Raw genomic sequence first — 25689 nt, forward strand, 5'->3', positions numbered from 1 at the left:
GCATGTAAAATATGTTTTATTGTTCTTTAAAAGGGTTCAGGGTTTGGTTTTAAATCAGGCTGCACACCTTTCATCAGTCTGACATCTCTCTCACCATGTCAAACTGGCTTCAGCTAGCAATACTTCATTAAATCCAAAAGAAAAGAAAACTTGTAGTTTTGAGGAAGAAAATCCAGTTCTGAGAATAATTAACATTAGTTTGTAATTTAAAACAAAATGAGGGCTAATGTTTCATGTTGCTTTGTACACCCTTCTCCTCACACAGAACCAGGAATGTAATTTTCCTAACTCAGGCAGGCACTGATACTGGTGGACACTGCACACACACACCCACACACACAGACAGACACAGACACACACACACACACACACACACATACACCCCCAAACAACAAAAATCAGAGCATGTCAAAGGGAAAATGTTTGTAATGGTATTGATCAAAAAACCCTTGGAGTCAACAGACAGTCTATCTGAGCTTAGAGGATATGCTGTTTTGATGTTGAGCCTATGTTGAAGGAATCTATTGTCATGTTCTGAAATAAAGAATTTTGGATAGTACCATCATTTTTCACTTTAAAATCCTAGAAACAATTTCAAAAAAACATTATTTTTTTGTTTTCTGGGATTGGGGGAGGAGAGAATCTACAGATTTTCATTTAGTTAAAAATCAAAACAACTCCGGCATAGGAAATAGGCAGTTCACATAGCCAGCCAACATCTGAGGTATCATCAGTGTGAGACAAGGTCCTGGTCCATTCCTACTGGCCTGATTCTAACAAAATGGGAAGTTTATGGCTCTGCACAGCAAAATCCAGCAGTACAAGATGACCCTAAGCCTTTATTCAAACCCTTAGAAGCAGAGCACTATTAAGGATGTAATATTTAGAGGAAGAGGGCAAGAGCCTCTGATGGTGTCCTTCAACTTGCTTTGTCAATGCAGCCCAGTCACAACTGCCTTCCACAAAGGAGCAAAAAAACAGCTTTTCTAGATCAGCACACTAAACCCAGCAAAGAATCTGCAAAAATGATATTACACCCTTTCACTAGCAACACAGTCCCTTTGCTACTCATTGGGTTGCTCTCTGTCTCTCTTCTACCCTGTTATAGCCTGTGGACACATACTCACTAGGCATTGTTGGTTTTGAACCAGCGAATTTTTTTTCAAATCTCATAAAGAACCTAGTAAGAAAATAACAAGGCAATCAGTGGTTAAACTGAACTGTACGTAGGGGGAAGACTGGAAAATACCCATCACAGGCATTTCTCAAGTCCAAAATATTGTGTCTTCGCTGCTACTCCTTTGACCGTTCCTGAAAATTCAGAGTACAACTAAGTCCTAAAATAAAAATTTTAAACTACCAGCATTCTCTGACATCATTAGACAGAAAATCAGAGTAATGCTACAGCCCAGAATTCTACAAGGTGTAGAAAGTGTGCTAACTCTCTGCCCGGACACAGCTTTAGTGATGGCCTGGAGTACTCCCCCTCAGAAAACAAAAGTTTCTGGGATACCCACTTAGCTTCATCGGTTGGAAAGAGAAGAATTCGACTCTCAGCTAAGTTCTTTGAGAAGAGAGACTCCTCTTAAAATGCCGTTTCCCCACCAATTTACCAAAACAAAAGGCTCTTGGCTACTTTGCCTAATGTTGAATAGGGTTTTCAAGAAAAGAAACTAACATGAACACCCCGTCATCAGAAAGGACTAAAAACCACCTGGATCATATAATATATATGACACAGCCTTTTTTTTTTTTTTTTTTTGATGTTTTTTTTTTTTTTTCTAAAAGTGCCCAGGTGGGCTTAAGGCTGCCAGACTGCACACACATCTATAGCAACAAGGGCTTCTCCTATTTCATCTACAACTTGTATCAGGGGAAAAAAGAGTGACAGGGGAAAGGAGAAAAGAGGGGAAAAATAACCCCCCCTCAAAAAAAAGAAAAAAAAAATAGAAAAAAAGAAATCCCACAACAGGGAGATCTATGTGCCAAGCATAATGGAAGAGTGTGCTCCCCAAATAGATGGTTCTGCACAGGCTAATGTTCTGCTGGTTTTCCTTAGAGACCTATTTTGAAGAAGTTAAAAAAGACAGGAGATTTTGAAATAATTCAATCCTGGCAGAAATTCAAACTCCAATACTAGGAGGAAAATCATCCTTCACTGAATTAATCCCTTTTTCCTTTCTCTTTTTCTTTTCTTAAACATTTTATTCACGTTATAGAGGGATTTCTTTTTTGTTTGCTTTTTTCCAATCATTAGGAGAATGGTTGAGGAGTACTGAATCCATCACTACTTTGATGACACAGTTAAGATTCCAGATTCACATTTTCAGGTACCAAGAGTTCCCTCTAAATGCCACAAGTCAGCCTTCGTTTACATTTCTTTCTACTGAACACAGCAATGCCCATTGGTATCTCTGAAGCGTAATCGCATCTTAGGTCGGTATTTCTCCAGGTAAAGCAGCTGTTTGGAATTGAATGCTCCCCTTCGTTTTCTGAAAATACAAGAATGGCAAACTTTGTCATGTAAAAAAAAAAGAGCTGCCTGGTTCACTGAAATGCATTATTTATGGCCTAAGGTCTTTCTAACTCCACACAGCTGAAAACCAGCATATTTCCCATACATCACTTCCAAGTGAAAGGGCTGAGTTTAAACATAAACTTTCTGTGCCTTCCTAGAAGACAAATTTTCTTCACTGACTCTCATTAGAGTCTATTATCATTTAATAAAGATCAAAATAGCTTATCCAGAGACATCTGACTACACTCTTCCCAATTAGATTAATATATTCTTCAGATTAGAATTGGTAGCAAGTATTTATATGAAGCAGCAGGCACAGATGACATTCCTTGAAATGTTGCCTTCCAAGAGCTGCTACCATGTATTTCATGCCCTCTGTCATAGTCTTTCTTTTCTTTTATTTTAAAGAAAAAGTTGAAAGGGAAAGCGCAAGACAATAATTGCCAAAGAATTTTGGACAACAAAATAGCATAGCCCGTCATTCCAGACTGATGCCAAGATTCTGTCTGGGCACTACTATCCTTATTTTGTGCCTGAACAGGTCACTTAAGAATCCTAGGTGATTTAACTGCTCCTCTATAGAGTCTTCCTCGCCTCTTGGTCATAGAGAGTTGCATCTGGAAGGTATTTTGGAGATCCATTAAAAGCGACACTAGATCACTGAGACTCTACTACCTAGCTATTCACTTTAAAGATTCCTGGATATTCAAGTCATATAGTGGACTTAGTCTACAATGTCCAAATTTGCCACCTAAATTAGAAAATCTTTAAATCTGGGAGCCTGTATTATTATTATGAGTCTCTTTATCACATGCCCTTTTTGACACCTTCAATGAAACAATATTTTAACCAAAGAGAGCCAATTATTCCATACTACAAATGGATACTTTCTGTAATTCCTTCCTCTTACGTGATCTTGCTTTATGTGTTTTCGAACATAAAACTTCATACTCACTGTCTTATAAACTGAACTGCATCTTCGTACTTCATTCCACATTCAATCAAAGCAAGTGCAACCAGCACAGGTGCCCTGCAGAGAGAAACTCATTGTAAATATCCACAGGTCTTTGGAATTAAAGGATTTTTTAAAACCCAGGATTACATATTACTAAAGCGATGCAAAGCTTGAGCTTTCCTTTCTCCTGTATACTAAAATATCTGATATTTTCCTACACAGTAAAAGTACTTTTACTCTTTTAAAACATTACCACATGATATCTCAAGTTTTTGCATCACTATATGCCATCAAAAATTCTTCATTGGTCTTTAACCATTATTACAGTAAAATAAATGACCAAATGTATTACCTATCTTGAGTGTCTCTGAATTTTCGTTACAAATCGATTTTAATATCATTTCCTCATCAAATACTAAAAACATACTACATTTCTTCAACAAAATCCTTTTCGTGAGCTAGGAGAGTGTCAGAGAATTGGTAATTAGAAACAGTTCTCTATATATTTTTTAAAAATATAACAAAGGAAATGATGTTTAAAAAATGTCCATTATAGGGCACCAACTCTGGAGTACCTAACAAGGATAGCTACTAGTTATAAAATTGCCCCAGTAAAGTTCTTCACCCTTCAGGATAAGGACTGATCACCCTTCAGGATAAGGACTGCAACTTCTGACCCTGAAGAAGAAACTGTACTACACCAAACTGCAAAAAAGGAAAACAGCAAACAAAAGGGTTGAGCAGACCTAACAGCCTGAATCACCACCACCTTAAGGCAACGACAGCCTGTACTAATATTTTGAGCCACAGTGCACATCATAAATTGACTTTAATCTGCTGTTGATGGGAGCGTTGCAACACCATTCCATGCAATGCTCGAGAAAAAAGGCTTTAAAATCAAAGTTAACTTTCATTCTCCATACATCTCCTTTCAAGAGTTTAAAGTTCAGCGATCTGTTCTCTACCTCTTAAGTTCCCAGTCATCTCAACCCAAAATTAACCATATAAGAGTCTTCAAAATCTAAAATTATTTTAATTTTGTTGCCCATCTCAAAGACCTGAACCTTTGCTTACCTGAAATGGGGAGAAAAAGAAAACATACTGAATTAAGACTCTATTTTTCAGTCAAAGATAAGATAATTACATTAAATCAGTTTCAGAACAACTTCTGAACCATCACCCACTAAATCTAGTGTGGCATCAGAATCAGACAACCGGTGAAACACAAAAAGCTATTTTGAGAAATCATTACACCAGCCTTTGTTCTCATTTACTTTCCTTTCAGGCAATTTAATATTTAGTGTAATAAATGCAAATTTCTACCAAAGTGAAATTTTTGGTAGTGAATTCACAGTCAAAAGGATAAGAGCTTACCTTCCCAATCCTGCAACACAATGCACTGCAACACAGCAACCTGGCTCTTCACGAAATTTGGTTTTTAGTAGGTTTAGCCAATCGTCTACTATCTGATTAGGGGGTGGTGCTCCATCGTCAAATGGCCAATCCTGGGAAGAAAAGATCTTTCACATTAAATTGATATTTTCTCCAGGATTAACACCCTAATGCAGAATAGCCACATACTACAGAGGGCAGGCCTAATGGAACTAACTATACTATATATACCTATCCTTATATACCTATTCATAACAATATAAATCTGATCACTGCTGAAAAATGTTCCAGGATCGAAATTCAAGTGTGCCAAATAACTTAGCTTTCTCACTGAAGTGTAGTCAGCATCATCAGCATCTAATTTTACTTTCTAGAAATCTCTTATCAGAGTGATAAGAGGCTAGTGTTCTCCAAATATTTTATCTGAATAGAACAGTAATTAGACATAATAGAGAAAACTGTAATTAAACCCAAAACAAAGTAAGAGAGGACACAACACCTGTCAATATGATTTAAAAGTCCATTCTGGCAAAGAAGTATACCAACTGGTGTCTCATTGTTCTCTACAAATATTTTTGAGAATTATCACTCAAATAGGTCTAAGTTATGACGTCTTTCCTTTAAAGAAAGGCTCTCTGATAAGAAATCTCCAATAGTTGGCATATCATAACAGAAACATACTACCATCTTTGTGCTTATATATTTAAAAAAAAAAAAAAGCCAAGTAGCAAATATTTTTAAAGCTCTGCCTAAATTATAAACATCCCATTTAACAAGCACAGTGCCACATGACAGGGTCCTGAGCAAATGGAGACCGTTTTCCCAAGTATCCCTTTCTCTTTTTATATTCATTGATTTGGGTGGTTTTTTAGTTAAGACCAACCCCATGTGCATTCATAATACAGGCAGGGGTTTATCTTCCTTGCTACCTAGCAAGAGGTCGTAAGAAACCAACATAAATCAGCTTTGAAGAAAGGGGAGAAGAGATGCACTTTTTACATACCCTCTCTCCCATCCAGCTTCAAGGACAGAAATGCAAAAACACTGGGAATTTTTTTTTAAACCTAAGACTATTCTAATGAGATTGGATAAGGACACTTTAAGATACTAGAGAAGGAAAAAGAGAAAAGTGACGGAGCACTAAACTGATTCTGCACTCATTATTGGCACCACTAGAACACTTCATATAGCCCATTAGCCATGACAGCATATCATGTTTGATTTGTCAACTACACCCCATAATTAAAGAGCTGTCAGTGTTATCATTATAAATGTCACTACAGAGTTTAACTGTAAATAGCAGTAAAACCAGTAAGTACTTTAGTTTAGAGCTTACTTCCTCTGATACACCCTAAAATGCACCTAGTTAAGAAACAATATGAAATATGTTTCACTTACTCATATAAGCAGTTTCTATCAAAAAATCATTAAAGTAATAATTTAGAAGCATCTGAACTTCAAACTGACATAGCTGAAACCACCATTAGTCTTTTCCAATGTGGTTCTGATTTGCAAGAGCATTGGTCAAAAGATTAAAAGGTCTTATTTTGGAGATATCCTCTTATAAAGTGTTCCAAACCCTTTTCACCTAGCAAAAGCAAATTAACAATCCATTTTAAAATCTCTGTCTGGGAAAAGGAAAGAAATTCCAAGCTTAATTCTAAATGTCCTTGTTTTTTCAAGCTTAAGCTAGACTTTTAATTTTATCTGATCACAGCTATTTAAAACAAAACAAAAGCCTAGATTTAAAGTCCTGGAATAAATCCCAGACCTACCATTATCTTCTACAAACTAGTTCAAGTTCTTTAGTTCATTTCTATTTCATAAAGGTGTTTACCAACATTACTGATTCAAACAGACTACGGTCAATCCACAGTTCATTTTCTCACCCTGCCATCTGTCAAAACAAACTGATTTCTCATCTACCCAGTGGAGAACATACTCACAATACTGGAAAAAGAACTTGCATTCACCTAGTTTTAGAAGTTAAAATTGTTTTTATTTTTTTAAACACAGGGTTACATTTTACACGTTTATACTTATCCCCAGTGATTTCCAGCCAGCCAAGGGAGCTTAAAGTCATTTAGAAATGGAATGAAAGCAAATTATTACCATGCCATACTATTAAAATATATTTTTAAAAAACATAATGCTTGGCTACTTGGTTTTTGTGTTTTCACCAAAATGGAGGTGAGGAAACTTTATGGATCAGATATGAGATGATCGCCTTACCAACAGGACATTTATTTTCTTTGCATGAACTGCCTTCCCAACTACTGACCAAAGCAATAAAGACTACAGAACTACCTCTCAATAAAAAGCAGGAATGTAACCTTGTACCAATATCTTCCTTATTACTTTCTTCCTAACCAACTACTACAAAAATCTCCAGTTTTCTTCCTACTGCATTGCCTTCCCACAATCAAATAAAATAGTTCTAAGACTACAAGGTCATGTCATTAACATGCTTCTGCAATTCAGACAACTATTTAGGGAAGAAGGTATAAAATTTTACCTAATCTGGGCTCCTGTTTCTGATAATGAAATAGCATATTTAGGGGCTAAGGAAGAATTTAATTTAAAATAATTCCAATTACTTTATGTTCAAACTGAACTATGAAAGAACTCTAACCACAGAAAAGCTTCTTAGAAACCTACCGAAAAGTGTAAGAAACTATGCTGATTACTCTGAAGCAAGATGCCTTCTCCCTCTCCCTTCTTATCCTCTTCTCCCATCTTTTTGTCCCTTACAAGTGATCTACAAAATATTAAGTAACTAACTTGTACTTGCAAAGTGAGAGAGAATATTTCCATGTGACTTAAGAATGTCTGATGGAAATTACTTACACTTAGATTCAAACCAGTAGCCTAGAAACAAAGGTAAATATTGCATTAATTTCCTGGAGAAAACTAAATGCAAATTTCCATTTTCTTGAAATAAGTGTGCACTAAATTTTGATTTTTATTTGTTGAAAATACTCTGCATGTATAGACTTTAAGGACACAAATGAACAAAACTACCAATCCAAAGGAATCTAAAAAGGATTGCTATGAACACTATATCTCCTATTATAAGCTCAAAAAGCAAACTACTGAGAGCCAAGTTTTAAAAATATCTGTTTAAAAGGTATAACTTGTTTGCAGTGAAAAATTAAAACACTACACACTCACTAGAACGTGGATTCCTTCTTTTTCAACTGGAGCTTTATCATATGTAGCATCACAAACTCGAACCAAAGTTGTCACTCCATACTTCTTAAGTTCCTTTAAAGAACAACCAATATAAGGGAACTTGCTTTTAGAATCTGCAACCACAGCTTTACAAATGCGCTATAATAATTTGAAACAATGAGACATCACTCTTAGACAAAGACCAAAATCATTCTCAGTGTGGCAACATATATAATGGACACTCTTGCACCCCCAGTGGAAGTGTCAATAAGAGCAATTGGGCAACATAACACAAAAAATTGAAAAGCACACTTTGACCTAGAAATTCTACTTCTGGGATTTTTTTTTTTTTTTTTTTTTTTTTTGGTGAGGAGGATCAGCCCTGAGCTAACATCTGCCAATCCTCCTCTTTTTTGCTGAGGAAGACTGGCCCTGGGCTAACATCCATGCCCATCTTCCTCCACTTTATATGGGACGCCACCACAGCATGGCTTGCCAAGCGGTGTGTTGGTGCGCGCCCAGGATTCGAACCGGTGAACCCTGGGCCGCCGCAGCAGAGCGCGTGCACTTAACTGCTTGCACCACCGGGCCAGCCCCTACTTCTGGGAATTTATACTAACGAAATAATTAAAGATATACACAAAGATTTAGGTACCAGGATGTTCAGCACAGCTTATTTGAAATGGTAAAAAGCTGGAAACAACATTAATGGTCCAAAAACAGAGGAATGGTTAAAGAAAGTATGGCACAGCCATAGAGAAAGTTACTATGACAGCTATAAAAAAGAATACTAAGAAGCTTGGGGGAAGATTTTCTTAACTATACAGTGTGAGCCTATCTATATGTATATTCATAAATATAGACATACATGGAGAGAAAAACATCTAGAAACCTGGTATTAACAGTTAAGTATTTTTCCTCCTTTTTTTTTCCCCCCCAAAGCCCCAGTAGATAGTTGTATGTCATAGTTGCACATCCTTCTAGTTGCTGTATGTGGAGCGGCCTCAGCATGACCGGAGAAGCAGTGCATCGGTGTGCGCCCGTGATCCAAACCCGGGCCGCCAGTAGCGGAGCACAAGCATTTAACCGCTAAGCCACCGGGGCAGCCCAACAGTTAAGTATTTTTAAATTGTCTTTTGATTATCTGTATCTTCTGATTTTTATGTAGTACTTATTGCTTTTTTTAATTTAAACAAATAAAAGTAATTTTTAAATTAAGATTTAAAAAGCCAACTCTAAGATTACGAAGCCAACAAACACACACCATTATAGCCAGAAGCCTTGCTCCTTTAAAAATGTTCCTACAGTAATGTCTAATCCAGTGACTACCTATCTTCAAGGGGCCACCAACATCTTTTTATAGCTGCAGAAGGACAGTGGCCTCTGCCACTTTTGGAGTCTATGGCCAAGGAATCCACAGGCTGAAAATAGTATCACATAACTCAGCCAGGCTTAAAGGTGACTGAACAACCTAAGGAAACACAGGCCTAGAATCAACTTGTACACTGTGTACACAAAGTTAAGAAGCTCAGGGAATTATAAGTATAAATAAGCAGGAACAGTGATATCCTATAAAAAGTGTCTATCATTTGGCTATCTAAAGAGTAAAGTTATTTAATTGCTAAAGGATTTTATTTTTCACAGAAAGGCCTTATAAAACTGACTCAGGAAAGTTGTTAGTATTATATTGAGTCAAGAATTTTACAAAGTTTCAAAATACAAATAAAATCCCATTAAAATGAACTCCATAGTAACTGTTCACCAAAAGGTTACGGTAGAATTTTTTATGGTAAATATTTGTGACCTCAAGCCAAGTCAAAACCTCTTTTGAACTCAGGTTTGCCATCTGTAAAATGAGAGGGGTGGATTTACAATCCCTAAGAATCCATCCAGATCTCTAAGTCTACTCTATAAATATATCAACAGAAATCACATTCAGACTGAACACCAAGGAATAATTAAAAAGCTTACATTCAAATGTTCGTTGAATGAAGTACAAAGAGTTTCTCTATCACTACCAATAGAAAAAATGAAGAATCTGACATAAAAATGCTACCTATAACGCCTTTCCTTCCCCTAAGTTTCTGGACTCTTGTATACAATGATTACTATTGCTAAGTAGTTTTGGGGTAGATTTTCATCAAAAGTGGTTAGAATATTTGAGGTAGACATGAGTTTTAGCGTCAGAGACAGTTCTACTAGGTTTTGCATGCCTTCAGGCAAATTACTAAATCACTCTGAACTTGTTTGCTCATCTGTAAGAGGGACATAAAAATGGCACCTATACCGTATAGGGTTATTGTGAGGAATAAATGATATAATGCATAAAACTGCTTATTAAATGCTGGGTACATACTAAGTGTTCAATAAATGTTAATTATTTTATATTGAAAGTATGACAAAAGAACTGCTAATAATGTAGAAAGGATATAAGAAATAACAGTACTAGAAAATCTCTAAGGTCTCCCCAATTCCATAAATGTTCTTCTAAAAATCTGGTGTAACTAATTCAACCAAATTCAAAGAAAGATTGGTAGAGTGACCATCCATACTCCAATCACAGAAATAAATAGCTTTGTAATAAGAGATTTCTTTATAATGGTGTTAATTTTTAATGGGCTTTTACCTATAAATCAATCCAAAAGTAGACGATGTTACAATCTTACCTCTGTGAACTTGTTGAGGGTAGCATTGGTAGGGTTGTGAGTTATCAGAAAACGCATGTTCTCATAGGAGATCTCCACAGGGGCTGGACGGTTCATTATGGCAAATAAAAAGTGTGAGCGTGCGTGTGTGAGTGTGATGGGGAAAATGAAAAAAAAAATCAATAAATCTTGAAATGTTTCACAGCAGAAAACATTAAAAAGACCACTAAAATGCCTATTATTGATCCGTGTTTTCTATATTCAACTTGTTTATTCTTTAAGAAGCTTCTCTCTTCAAGACAAGCAGAAGTATTTAGAATCCACTTGAATCCAAATTCGACTTGGGCCTCAATGTGTGCAGATGGATACCTTCGGACTCCAAAAAAATCCAACTACATACAAAACTGAAGCAGCCTTTACTACATTTAGGCACTAGTGAGACAAGTTAAAAGTGTAGGTAGCTTCCACTTTTGTTTACTTGATGCTTAATTTTACTGGAGTCATTAAAAGAAATATGCTTGCAATAAAAAAAAAAGCCAACTATTTCTGAGGCCAGTCTCGGTGTCGAGTCTTCAAGGCAATTTTAATTATGGCACATAGAACCCCCAAGCTCACTTGTCAGCGAAAACGCTGTGCTGAGCCTGGCAGAAGTCTGCCCTCACGCTCAGAATCGCCATAAATGTGCAACGTATATTCCAACGAAAAACCTGGAGGAGAAAAGCATAAGTAAAATGAACTGGAGGTTGATAGCATAGTAAACAGAATGCCTGAAGTCAAGAATTCTTTATGAGCCCAAAGACATCTGAAATGTCACCAATTCTAAATTATTGCCATTTATGAAGAACAAGATAAAGGTGTACACCACAAGTTTCACAAGTCAGAGATTAAGTATGTCTTTTTTTTCCAAAACAGGGTTCAACAAAGTTTCTGTGCTAATTTCTAACTCACATCATTTTTAAATGACTGAATTTTAAAAGTCATTTTAAATCGTTTTTTTCTTCCCCCCCCCCCCACCCCGCCAAAGCCCCAGTAGATAGTTGTGTGTCACAGTTGCACATCCTTCTAGTTGCTGTATGTGGGACGCGGCCTCAGCATGGCCAGGAAGCGGTGCGTCGGTGCGCGCCCGGGATCCGAACCCGGGCCGCCAGTAGCGGAGCGCACGCACTTAACCACTAAGCCACGGGGCCGATTAAAAAATCGTTTTTAAGTGACTGAACGATCCTTAAAGAAACCTTCCCTCCATAGACTCTTCATAAAAAGCTCACAATGATTTCCTTATTTTTCTGCTTTGATGGTTAAGTTTTTCACATATACTCTTTGCTTAAAATAAGATATATCTATAAATGGACAGAGGATATTTACCAAAATTCCACTTTGAGGGTTTAATTCTTTCCATCCAAAGTATATGCATTATAATAATATAATACCCCCAACTATAATACTAGTCCTTAAAGTACTTGCAAAAAATTATCTTCTCTCTCTCACAAGTCATAGTAGTTGTTACTACCTTTGAGGAATGAGGAAAGAGGATCAGAGAAGTGAAGTGACTTATCTAAGGTAAATGAATTAGTTGAACCCAAATTCAAACCCAAGTCTTCTTTTAGTCCCATGTTTTTTTTTCCAACGTACCATAAAATGCTTGCTGATTCAACTAATGTATAAATCCCATCATCTCATTTCTAGTCCAGTTTACCTTTTTACTACTTCTCACATCACTACCTCAAGAGTACAAAAGCATCTAAAGGTCACTGATTCACACAGCATTCTCTTGCCCAAATATTAATCCCTACCAAAAAAAGGCAAGAAAGAGAAGTTGCAGAATTTTTATTATTATTTTAAGCCTGCTGCTTTGAAACACAGTAATTTTTTACAGCTGGTTCAGTGTCAACATAATCATAAATTCCTCTGGAAATAGGGACAAGGTCTAAGTTTTTTCACTTGCCTCTTCCCTAAGCCACCAATAAATGCTTATTTAGAAGTCTCTAAAAAAGATGATTGTGACCAGATAGAAAAAGTCATGAAAGATATGACTATAGAACTATTTTCAGGAAGAAACTGAAATACAGATAAGAACGAACCCAGGCCTACAAACTTTCAAGCCCTTTCTTCTTCTAGCCTCAAGTTTTCTTTTTATGATATTCTTATGGCATTTTATTCTGTAAGCTACATACTTGTGATTATATTACCATGGACACAATCACAAAACTAAAACATTCCTAAAATACAAAAGATACATAAGAAATTCAAAATGGCATTCTAAGAACTTCAATACTGCAGCAGAATGAATTACCCACTATAGTAAAAACATAAAACTTCCACACTCAAACTACGAAAAACAAAAATATACACCATCACTCTTCCTAACTCATAATTCTAACTGTAACTCCAAAACACAGCCACCTGAGATTACACATTTCATGGAGTACTCTTTGTACAGCCAAGGAATTTTAAAGCTAGGAGAAACTTAAGAGATAACTATTCTGACCATTTTAAAAAAAGATGATGTCTGGGATTGAGAGAGGTTAAAATGACTTAACTAAGATCACATTGCTAATTAGTAGCAGATCAAAGACAAGAACCCAGCTTTCCTACTCCCTATTTATTTTTCCTTCAATTTTGACTAAAGGAGGTACCCACATATTTTTTAAGTCATAATCTTTTTCATTTAAGTGAAACTTTTCTTCAAATATTTGCTTGGATAGTCATCTGCAATTCTGTGACTTTATAATAAGCAGAGAAAAGATTATTAAAGCACTACTAAGATTATTAAAAGATTACTAAAGTACTACTAAAAGATTAGTAAAGCAGTAATACTCAGACAACAATAGTTTGCATGCAGTGCAGAGCAAAACACAAGGAAATTCTAACCTGCTTGAATCCCTTTGGTTTAATGATGTTATCGCAGCTAATATGTGTGTCAGCTGAGTCAAGTCATGAAAGACCTGCATTGTAGCGATGGCCAGGCTTAAAAGGTTACAGTTCTAGCATTAAGTTTTCTACCTAGTCTCCAGTGTTTGCTCAGCAAAGAGACCAAGTTTTATCCCATCTATTCCTCCAAGCTCATTTTGGAAGGACCACTTCCAGGGATAAGGATAATTCACTATTAGATTTTCAATTCTTAACACCATACTGAGATCCCCAGCAAAGGAATTTCTGCCAAATGAAACAGTATGTTCAATCAATGTTAAGAGATACAGGATAAAAGCAAGCTTCTGTTCCTTTCTCCTACCCTAAGAGTTCAACTACACAGCAACAGTTAAATATTCCAGCAACGTCGATTCAGATAAACTAATGTTAATAAGAAGGCAAAGCAAACAGTCTGTAAAAAAATCATAAACAACCTACCACAGCTAGACAGTACTCAAGAGTTACAGAGCCCTGTATTTTAGCATAAACTCAGCACCTGTACACCTTACAGGAAAACCTGCTTCTAAAGTTCTCTCTCCGGCATTAATTCTGTTCTACCTAAGTAAAAATTGATTTTTGTTTTAATTTACCAGGTGATAGAAGAGGCTGGTTTACTTAACGTATAATATTCAAATACACAAATATTCAATATACAAATATGTATAATACTCAATATACAAATTCAAATATACATCCAAATATTCTCTCCACTCTTTAATTTATCTTTTATAGAACTATAACTTTTAAAATGTTGAATTTAGGACATGTCCATTTCCTACGCAATATTTCCATTTTTAACAAAAGAATATAACTTCACTGAAGGATTAGAAAGGATGGTTTGTGACAGAGAAACTCTTTTAAATTAAGAAGGGGAAGGAGGGAGGGAAGGGAGAAAGAGAAAGAAGAATGAAGAAAGAGGTGCTAAAAGAAGAGAGGAAGTAAGCAGAGGCCTACCAAGCTAAGATAGCTCACTGCCAGCAAGACTAAGTCAATAACACAACAGAGACTACTTAAAACTTTGAAGAGGGATATGTTAGAGTTTAAATGTCCAGTGTCAATACTCTACTGCTAACATCTACCTAGATGAGAATCAAAAACGAAAATGCATGAAATAATACAATATCCATTATTTAATCATGGCATGTTCTTAAAATGGAAAACTATGCAGAGGTTAAAAAGAATAAAACAGATCTATATGAACTGATACGGAAAGATGGCTAAGAGACACTAATAAGTGAAAAGAGCAAGGTCCATGACAGTATGAACGATTATATAGAGAAATATTGGCGAGTACTACTGTACATACTTTCATACCCATGGACTATCTGGAAGATTACAAAGATAAGAGAGGTAACAGTGGTTGCCTGGGGATGGAGGAGACTGGAGGCTGGAGACCAGGAGCATGATTTACTTTATTGTAATATATGCCTTCTGAACTGTTTTAATTTTTTTTCCATGTATATATATTACTTTATTATTTTTTTTTTAATTCTAGGGTGATAAAGAACTCTACAATGATTTACAATTTAACTACATTCTTAACAACGCCATAATCATGGGATTACAAAAAGCCTCAAGAGGGCTAGTCCCTCTGCCTGTCCCAGGCAGGCCTGTACCTATACAATTCCAGAAAGTTTTATTTTTGTTAAAGATACTAAATTACTGAGTAAAATTCAGGTCCTGCTTTGGCAACCGTAATTCTAAGTTCAAATATAAATAGAAAGAATTCAAGGGTGTGAGGGAACTTTACAAAATCAGCCCCATTTAATGTAACCAAACTTATTGGGCATCCTTTTAAAAATCCTGTCAAGCCACTCACATCAGGCTTTCCACTGAGAAATCACTTCTTTTTATTTCAAATTAAAGTAAATGACACAATAAACACTGTAATTTAATGGGTTACACCAGTATTCACCAAATTAAACCAGCAAATCATAATATAAATGCACAATCAAGAATTCTAGATCTAAGAAAATAAAATCTAAAAGCAAAAGTCCGAAGAACAAGCAAGCATACATTTACTGTGTTACTTTTCTTATCAGAAATTCTACAGGAAGTCATGCAAATTTAACTTAGCCTGGTTTCTACAAACAGGCAACATGAAAGCATAATACTGTATATAAGACTAAAACCTTGCAACAATTTTTTCCTAAAACAAATTCATTTCACTTCAATGAAGACACCTGCACTTCCCCTTACAATAAATATGAATAATCTGTCAACAGTAAATAATTCATTCTCATGAAGAGCTAGACATTTTCCTTGCAATTTGGCTAGTTAAGAATTTATTAATTAATTCAAATATTTATTGGACATATACTACATGTCACATACTCTTACAGGTGTAGCAAGAAAAGTAAAACAAAACAAAAATTCCTGTCAGGATGGATTTTATATTTCAGTAGGCAGAAAAAGACAAATAAAATACGCCACTGCTATGGATAAAAATGCAAAGCAGGGGGAACCGCAGTGCCAGAAGGGAGAGGGGATTCCAATTTTAAATAAGGCTATCAGGAAAGGCCTCACTGAAAAAACTGACATTTATCCAAGACCTGGGGGTATGAGCCAAAGAGATATTTGAGGGAGCACTCTAGGCAGAGGGATTAGCTGTTGCAAAGGTTATGAGGTGGGGCCATGCTCGGAGTGTTCTAGGAACAGCAAGTGGGACAGTGCTACTGAAGCAGAGAGAGCAAGAGAATGAATAGGTGAGAGAAATAAAAGAGCCTCATTGGCCACTGTAAGCATTTGGCTTTTATTTGGAGAAAAATGAGGTTTCAAGCAAGAGGAGCAATTTATATTTAAAAGGATCACTCTAGCTGCTACATGGAGACCGATTATGAGTAGCAAGGGTAGAAGCAGGGAGATCCGGTAGGAGCCTGTTGCTATAATCCAGGAAAGACATAATGGTAGCTTGGACCAGGGTAGTAGTAGTCAAGAGGATAAAAAGGGATCAGTTTTAAGATATACTCTGAGGTAGAACCCAAAAGGATTTGTCCACAGACTGGATAAGGAGTCTGTGAAAAAAGAGTCAAGGCCCTGAGTAACTATAAGAACTCACAGCAGCCTAACTTAATATTCAGAGACTATTCAGACAACAGACCACAAAATCTTCTCAGTCATCAAGGAAGTAGGGAAATTCCTCTGTAAAGTACTACTGTCTCTACTGCATTTTGACCATTTGAGGAAAAAAATATCTTAAGACTTGTAAACTAAAGAGAATTCAATTTGCTAATTAAATACTCAGTTTCTGGTTAACTGGTCTCAAACTGAAATTTTACTCATCTTTTATGACCTACTCCCAACTCATCAGAGCCCTGCAAAAACAACAGCTCTACTCTGTGCTACTTATCTTTGTTCATCCCTCTACTGCTGCATTTATCAAACTGAAATTCAATACATGTGACTCCTTGAAACTTAGACTTAGATTCAAATTAATGTTATTCCCTTCCCCTCCTGACTACAGTCCTGGGGAGTTGGTAAGGAAAGAGGTATCCATTAAATTCTACACAAATTTGGATCCAAAATATCTGTAAACAAGCTAAAAATAGCAAGATGCTTTTTTACTGCTAAAAAAAAGTTTCATAGTTACTCCCCTGGTTATTCCCACTTTTCCACTTCCTCATTTAAGGAGGGAACTTGAGAATCAAGTTCCAGTACAGAAATCAATAATCAGTTCTATAAAAAGAAATTATGACCTTGATGGTGGGAAAATATCTTAACATTTCAAAACTAGCAGGAGATACATGGCCTGCCACTCAGAAAGGAAAAGAAAGCAATTAACTGACAATCACACTTACTTCTGAGAACAGTGACAGTTATTTACTGAAGTCCTGTGGGCCCTGTTCCCATTCAAACGAAAAGGGAGTGGTTTTCAAATTTGTATGTATCCTGGTGATTAGAAGTAGTTGTCCTTTTCCAGTAACTCCTACCTCTACAAATACTATAAGACAAAAATTGCATTAAATATTTTCATGCCACACTCAAAAATATTTACTTTTCAGTTGTGTACTCCATTGTTCCTCTAAAGATTAGCAATTTTGCAGCTGAATCTCTTGTCCAAAAAAGGTTATTTTGCCTTTCATAAATAAAATTTAAATGTAGGTAACAGCGCTATGGCCAATTTTCACTTTTTCTAGAAAATTGACTACTGGTAATAACATTAAAAATCCTAACACCACAACTCTAATATTGGGCATTAATCTTCCTGTTTTCAGTGAATCTTTTAAAAACTAAGTTACATAGCTCTATTTGATTCTATTCATTCATACTTTCATTTTTCAGGCAAAGGTATCATGGTTATCCTCTCCACGGGCTTTATGTTTCAAGACTTTAGTTTACGTGCATTTTAAGACTCCCAAGCCTCTTTATTATAAAGTTTAAGCACATTCTTTTCCTAAATAACTGTGGTAACCTCCTATATAATAAGAACTATCTCAAATTCTGCTGCACCCTAAAATTAAATCCTAGTGTTTGTTTTCTTCTTTCCTGTCATCCTTCCTTCTTTAATCTCAAAAGGCTAAGTAATTTTCCTGGAGAACTGAAGTCTTAATCATTTTTACTTTCTAACATCACTATACATACATTACCCCAAGAACTGCTGAATCGATTATTTCATTAATAAAGAAATGTATTTGAGATTCTGACCTTCAACTGTAATAAAGCAAATTCAGTAGTAAAAGTCCAAAAGGACACTTGGATTCATCCTGTCAACACCACTTTGAAATGTTTTCTGAGCTATATCAGGACAGTTAGAATGACTATAACAGCTGCAAGTGCCCTGAGGTTGCAAAATAGATACTTGGGAAAAGGTTATTTGAATCACCTTTCAAAATAACCTAGAGCACAGGAGCAGCATGCAAAGCAAAAACTTCCAGGCTATTCTTAGCATTATTTAAAATATATGTTTCAGAACTTAGCAGTTTATGGGTCAGCTTAACTCTTTCATTTCCCCATTTTGTCAAATGTATTGAGCATATTTAAAGGTCCTGTTCAAGAATCCCCCACTGAAAGGGGGGAAGGAAGCTCTCTATGCACAGGATACAGAATAAAAACATTCCAAATTACATCTTGTCAGCACAAATTCTTTTGTCTGAACCCCAGAAATTTTTCTGCTGTTAGGGCATTTTGGTCCAAGTTTCCCCTAAAACTGGGTAAGTTATACTTCACTTCCTCTCCTAAACTTGCTTTTTATAAATCACATTATACTTCACAGCCATCTCTCTGTGTACTGAGTATAGTACAAGATAATCAGAAAAGAACCCAAATCATTCTATTTGGAGCTGCTGGTGGCCTTTTAAAATATACTATTTACTCACTAATTGCCCAATAATGGCTTAATGTTTATTTTCATAAAACACAACGTGCACAATCCTTAAAAACCATACAGTGAAAGCAACTGTTTCACATTACATATGAATGTGAAGTAAAAAACGGTGAAATACCTCTATAATGCCATGTCAAGGGGTTATTATTCTTTGCTCACTAGCTTAGTTCAACATCCTTCCTTCTCTTCCCACTTAAAGACTGCAAAATTCAATCTTTCTTGTCCTCTTCCTCCAAAAGCTTACTAAGATGAAGGACAATATACCTCCTCTGAATGACACTAAAATGCAGCATATCCAATCTGACAACAAGCATTTGCGGAGCTCTGTGTGCACACCATACAAACACTATCCAGGATCAAGATCCTAAAAGAATCAATGTGGCTAAAAATATTTGATGATGGACATTAAAATTTCATATTAATGCTACATACTTTGAAGACACAAAGTAAGCGTAAGTAGAATGAAGCAGGATTAATTTCGACTTCTGAGAAAATGTAAAACTTTTATGACAGAAGACTGATAGAAAATGTGAAGGGCCATGGTGGCATGACGAGAAAGGAGCAGAGTCTTCGATTAGACAACTCGGAGGAGGCCTTGATCATGCTGAGAATTTCAGACCAATTCAAATGCAATAAAAGCTCTTAGGAATTTAAAAGTAGAATAGTAGTCAAGGAGCAACTCTTTGCTCACCAAGAGAAAACAAATACTGCCATATTGGTGGGCATCTTCTGGTGTACTGAGCAGCTCCATAGTTACCAATTAGCTTCACAAATATAGCCTCTCAACTTACTAAATCCTACCTGATAGTTGAATATTTTTCTTAGTAAACAGGTATGAGTTTAACTAAATTCCACTTGTTGATGCCCCTCCCCAAATGAAGACCTCATTTCACTAGAAAAACAATTCAGAATACAGTCTGGGACTTAAATTTGAAGTGCTTTTTCATCCAGAAAGATCTAAATTATTTGAATAATTTAAACCAATCACCAAAAGGAAACTTGTTCACAACCACACGTGTGGAATGAAGAATAATGTCACTAGAATCTATTGTTTCTCCATCATATCCTTCTCAATTTGCTGACAAATCCTGCTGATGACTCATATCCTTCTGCACTAACCAGTCACTCTGTTCCCTCATGATAGGCTTTTCACCAACAATGGAAAACAGAAAACACATCAATTTATTTTGCTACTAAAAACAGTAAATATCAACTTATGTATATAAATCCAATTTACAAATACTATGGTGGTACAACCTAGTGAATGTTTCCTGTAACAGTGCAAAAAAAAAAAAATGTTATGCTCAAATCTCAACTAAAATTAAAGGACGACTGGAAAAAAGCACATCTGATTGTGAATTTGAATTCCTGTCAAATGATACATTAGTTTAGAGCCAACATTTTTGACCACGGCAGAAATAAAAATATAAAGTAATTTATCTGATCTGCTAAAGCAAATATATCATGCATGCATTTTATGCCAAAAGAATTAACATTTCTGAGAAGAAGGAAATTTCAACCCAAAAATACTATTGAAGGAATTAAATACACCAGTTCTCTAAAGGTAAAGACCATTCTAAGTCAAAATATTTTTTCAAAACAGGCTCAACTAGCAAAGAAAGGGTCACAGAAAAGCTTAATCTTAAAATTCTCTGGAGTTTGAAAATCCAATGTTGTGCAACGTAAATTTATATTCAAATGCCGAAATTTAGTTTCTAGGCCACTTAAAATGTAGTGTATGCTGTGTTACAGAACCTATGGGTAAGAAATCAGTGCAAACAAACAAAAAACATCTGTATTCAAGTCACATAAAAACTACTGGTGTAATCTGTCAACACCTAATAGTCATTTTTCTGGGAAAGATTTTGTGCCCTCTAAGTCTACAGTGACAGAACAGACAGTGCAGGGAAAAACCACCTTAAGACATGCAGAATAAGGGTCACCTTCTCACCTGGGTCCTGGTAACTCCACAGGGTAACTGTGGAAAATGGACAAAGCCTGCAGTGCTGTGCAGCTCTTTTTGTGGAGGTGCTAGAGTAATGACAGTTTCTGGTTCAGCCTAGACTTCTACAACTCCAAGGAGCAAAAGATTTACATACAATGTCCACTTGAGCTCTACACCAAGCAATCCTGTAAGGCTTCAAGTCTCAAGCGAGTGGCCAGGAAGTCAAAGCAGCTAGAGAACGTGGTTCAGTCAATAAAACAAAGGCTACCTGGAGAAAGCTACCAGACACCTCTACACATATACTAGTTCTGAAGTTGAAAATGGATAAAAGGCTCTTGTGATATTCCAGATTAACAGACTCAAATCATCATTTCCCAAAGTAATTATAACTGGTGGCATCCATTGTTCACTTAACAAACCCAAAGCACAAAATTATCTGAACTGTTAACATCAAGGACTCTTGCTTATAAATTTAGAGAATCATCATCAGTTTCTATATAACCCAACTAGTATCGTGAGAAAAATCTCAAAGATGCAACATCCCAAAGAGCAAAAAAAAAGTATGCAAGCAACTAAAGTATTCTTTTTAAAAAAAAAACAAAAAACTAAATTTCAAGCAAAAAAGGCCAACTTCCTTAACATCTACTTACCATCTACTTAACTCCTACAAGCTCCCTGTAAAACGACTACAGTTAACTGAAAAAAAATTTAGCCAGAGATTTAAGTACTTTAAGCCCCAAGGAGAAAACAATTTTTTTTATCCACTATCATCTATTTATTGATACTCTTAACTTGGATTCCAAAACCTGGGATTCAACAATTTATCTATAAATCAATTTCCTTATCTGTAAAATTGAAAGAATGTCACTTACAAGATTATGCCTTTTAAATGAGATGATTTGTAATTTACCACGAAGATTCTCAAGAAGGGAATGTTGAAACCTAAAGCAAAATGTTGGACATCACAAGTATCCCAAGACCCCAAAATCTCTACCACTACCCTACTCAACAAACAACTAAGTCTACCATGTTAAAACTCTGGATCCTAATTTCCAGCTGCTCAAAATTTTTAAAGATCCTCAACTTCTACAAGAAGTATATAGCTGATGGTATAGCACCTGAAGAAATCAACCTAACTTAGGTTTCACTCTAACTTAAGTTTCACTCTTCCAAGAGCAACAGCTAAAAATTCATGTACTGCTCCTCTAAATCTTAATTGTAAATGCTTTTGCTAGATGGTTCATTGGTTACCAACTGCACATTCCAACAAAAAGGAACAGTATAATCAAACCCTATAAAATAAATCTCTACTAAATTTCAATTTTGTGTCTCAAAATCGTACAGTGTTAACTACTGCATACAGAAATGCTACCTTTAAAAGATAAAATAAATAAAAAGTTAAATGCTAAGAAAAATAATCTGTTTTACTTTGTTCACACAAATGTCTTTTCAAGTAAAACATAAATATGGGGCTTTCACGGGCCGGCCGGGTGGTATAGTGGTTAAGTTCTCGGGTTCCACTTTGGCGGCCCGGGATACACCAGTTCCAATCCTGGGTGCGGACCTACTCAATGCTCATCAAGCCATGCTGAGGCGGCGTCCCACAAAGAAGAACTAGAAGGACCTACAACTAGGATATACAACTATGTACTGGGGCTTTGGGGAGAAAAAAGAAAAAGAGGAAGATTGGCAACAGATGTTAGCTCAGGGCCAATCTCCAAAAAATAAATAAATAAATAAATATGGGGCTTTCAGACTTTTTAAGAAAGTTACGTGCAAAAGCATTCAAACATTTACTCTTCTCTAGTGCCACCAAAGTTCAATGGTGTTGTAAATGGTTTCTACCTATAAATTTGATTCCTTCAAATTAAATATTACTTGACTGATTCATGGAGGGAGTGGTTTGACTTTTGCTGTTCTGAGTCAGAATATATTCGGTTCAGCAGTTCTAAACAATTTTTCATTTGTATAGGTGTCCAAAATGCCAGCCTTTTCCAGTTACCAAATATAACAATTAAACTGTGACCTTAGTAGGAAAGTCTTAGCAGTAATAATACTTTGAATCTGTAGTTCAATTTATAATTAACAAACTGCTTTCATATATATTTTCTCACTTGATCTTCTTCACAATCTCCTGAAGTAAATATCCCACACAGCTGAACAGAAAGACTTTCACAAAGAGTGACAACTTCTAGTTGACTCTTAGCCCCAGTAAATACACTCTTCCTCTTTCACCCAAAATAAAAAACATAAAAGGCTGCTGGGTTTCTTTAATCAGACTTTCCTCTCCCAGACATATCCCAGGTGTCTCATAAAATCTGTCTTAAAGCACACACCCTGTGGCCCCAAGAGAGTTTCAAGGCAGAATCTCCACCCACATAAAAGCCTAGCTTAGGCCCCAAAGAGCCTCAAGTCAGCATCTCCTACATGATCCCCTTGCCTCCGGCCATTCAGTCTTCTGCATTAACTTCAACATCTCTCATCTGTCTGTAGAAGCTGCTAAGGTCACTGTGTGGATAAGAAATCTCAAAGTGAGACAACCTATTGTGAGGGTAATAATGGTATAGTGGAAAAATCAAAGACTTTGGAGTCACACAGACCTAGGTTTTTCATCCAGCTCAAATTCTTATTATCTTGTGACCTGGGACAAGTTACTTAACCCCTTTGAGTCTCTACATCTCTTCATCTCATCATTGTATGTCAATGACTTACACTTACAATCACTGTATCCCTAGTGCCTGGCAAATAGAAACCACTCAATATGTGCTGAATGAACGCAAATGAGGACACCTACCATCTTCGCAGTAGCTGTGTGAATTAAACGAGAGTATAAAAAGCACCTGGTGCAGAGTAGGCACTTAATACTAATTAATCTGGTCCCTACTAAATAGAACCAATATTATTTACTATTTCTGAAAGTGGAGAGCATGCTAGTGATTGAGAAGGACACTCTAAGAAAAATATAATTTCTGACTTTTAATCACATATCAATGGTTTTGCCTGTAATTTTATTACATCTACTATCAAAAGGACCACCCTACTTTTTGCTTATCATATTGAAAGACTCCCAACTTCTAAGAGACTTCCCATGATTAGGGTGTAAAATCCATATCAAAATACTCTTCATCAAGAATCCCCACTTCTACAACACAAGAATCTGGGAAAAGTCCATGACAATGATTAGTCCATTCACTAGCCAATATGAAACAACTTAAAAAATGTTAGGATCAGAATACTGGCACACAAATTCTCACCATCTTCACCAACACAATGGTATACTGGCAAGTGATTCTGAAGCCTCAAAAATTTGTCAATCTATAGCCTTAATTTCCTTCTGCACATTGAACAAAGCTTAACTTCACTCACTTCCTGTCGGAAACTACTCTGTAATACAAAGCATGGCGGCAAACAACTACCTACCATATTCTAATCCAGCAGTAGTTGTCGTTTGGTAACTCCAAACAGACAAGCATCTGCTGAATGCCTACAGTGACGGTAGAATTGCTAGACACTTTGTTTCTTGACAAATTCCAGGAAATAATAAACTAGCCTATGGTTCTTCTTCATCATCAATATGTTACATTATTATTTCTTAAGAGCTTTTCTCCAGGAGGGTAAGAAAGAGCCACAACCTAAAAAATATTACTTCAATTTACCTATCAATAAAATTCCTTTCACCTGAAAAACTAGCAGCACTTTACAAAAGAGTCTATGCTTCTGAGCACTCTCAAGGCAAGAGCCTAGGATCCTGGGCAACAGACAAAGCTGTTTTAGTTAGCTCTCAGAGCCCCAGACTAGTACCGGGTGACAACTGTACCTTTGACAAATTCGGAAATTTATGTCGATGTCATGAAACATGGGAGAAAAAAATTACAAAAAAAAAAAGCACACCCTTTCTTTAAAAAAGCCCAGACCTAGAAGACTATAGTACCACTGGAATAGATTCCTATACCCTTTCCTCATACTTGAACCCAAGGACCCAAGGACAAGATTCTCCTGGCAAGAACTCCCTAACCGAGGGCACCAGGATCACTATCGCCATACACAACGACCGGGGAGAAGGGCCTCCAGGATGCCTGCTCACACATAGACGAACGCAGGAACACCCTTCCGCACTCCCCCATCTGCCATTCACCTTCTCCCCAACCTCTCTCTCTCGTACTGCACTCATGGTCCCCCCCGCACTTACCCACTCTCCCCCTCCCACTTACTCACTCTCCTCCATTTACCCCCTCTCCTCCCCACATTCATAGGCTCCCCACACTCGCTCACTCATTCCCACACGCCCCCCCACACTCACTCTCCTCATCCGCTCACTCACACTCTCCCCTGCAACCACCCACACACGTTCAGTCCTCACACTCACTCTCAACCCACACTCCCCCAGACACTGGCCCCAACTCTCCCCCCTACTGTCCCCTCAACTCCCACCCTCTCCCCTCACCCCCGCATGCACACTCAGCCCTCTCCCCAACTCACACGCTCCTCCGCACGCACGCACATCTCCCCCCACACCCAACATTCTTCCACACAGCACACGTCCCTTCCCATCCGCACACACGATCCCCCTCCTCACCCACCCTGGGCCTCCACGCCGCCCGGCCGCGCTCCCCCGCCCCGGCCCCGGCCGGCCCTCCTTCCGGGGACGTGTCTCGGGCCTGCACTAATGGCTGCGGCGCCTCCCGCCCTCCCCTTCCCCGAGGCCCCGGGAGCCGGCGCGGGGCCGCCCGGAGGCGCGCACTCACGCTGGCGAGCTGGGGACTGGGCATTGAAGTCCGGCGGCGGCGGGAGCGAGGAGGCGCCTCTCTCCTCAGTCACCTCGGCGGCGGCGGC

At 37.1% G+C, this 25689-nt stretch overlaps 1 protein-coding gene across 1 annotated transcript; it reads right to left on the reverse strand.

The window, feature by feature from the left end:
* On the reverse strand, positions 1 to 25689 carry PTP4A2 (protein tyrosine phosphatase 4A2). The gene is made up of 6 exons (XM_058553520.1): positions 25602 to 25689; positions 10703 to 11388; positions 8037 to 8129; positions 4848 to 4978; positions 3474 to 3548; positions 1 to 2492 (listed from the first exon to the last, which is right to left on the reverse strand). The coding sequence occupies exons 2-6, from the start codon at positions 10796 to 10798 to the stop codon at positions 2384 to 2386; spliced, it is 504 nt and encodes a 167-aa protein (XP_058409503.1). The 5' UTR covers positions 10799 to 11388; positions 25602 to 25689; the 3' UTR covers positions 1 to 2383.

The sequence above is a fragment of the Diceros bicornis genome, chromosome 13 (assembly GCF_020826845.1).
Source record: "Diceros bicornis minor isolate mBicDic1 chromosome 13, mDicBic1.mat.cur, whole genome shotgun sequence".
Classification (NCBI taxonomy): Eukaryota; Metazoa; Chordata; class Mammalia; order Perissodactyla; family Rhinocerotidae; genus Diceros; species Diceros bicornis.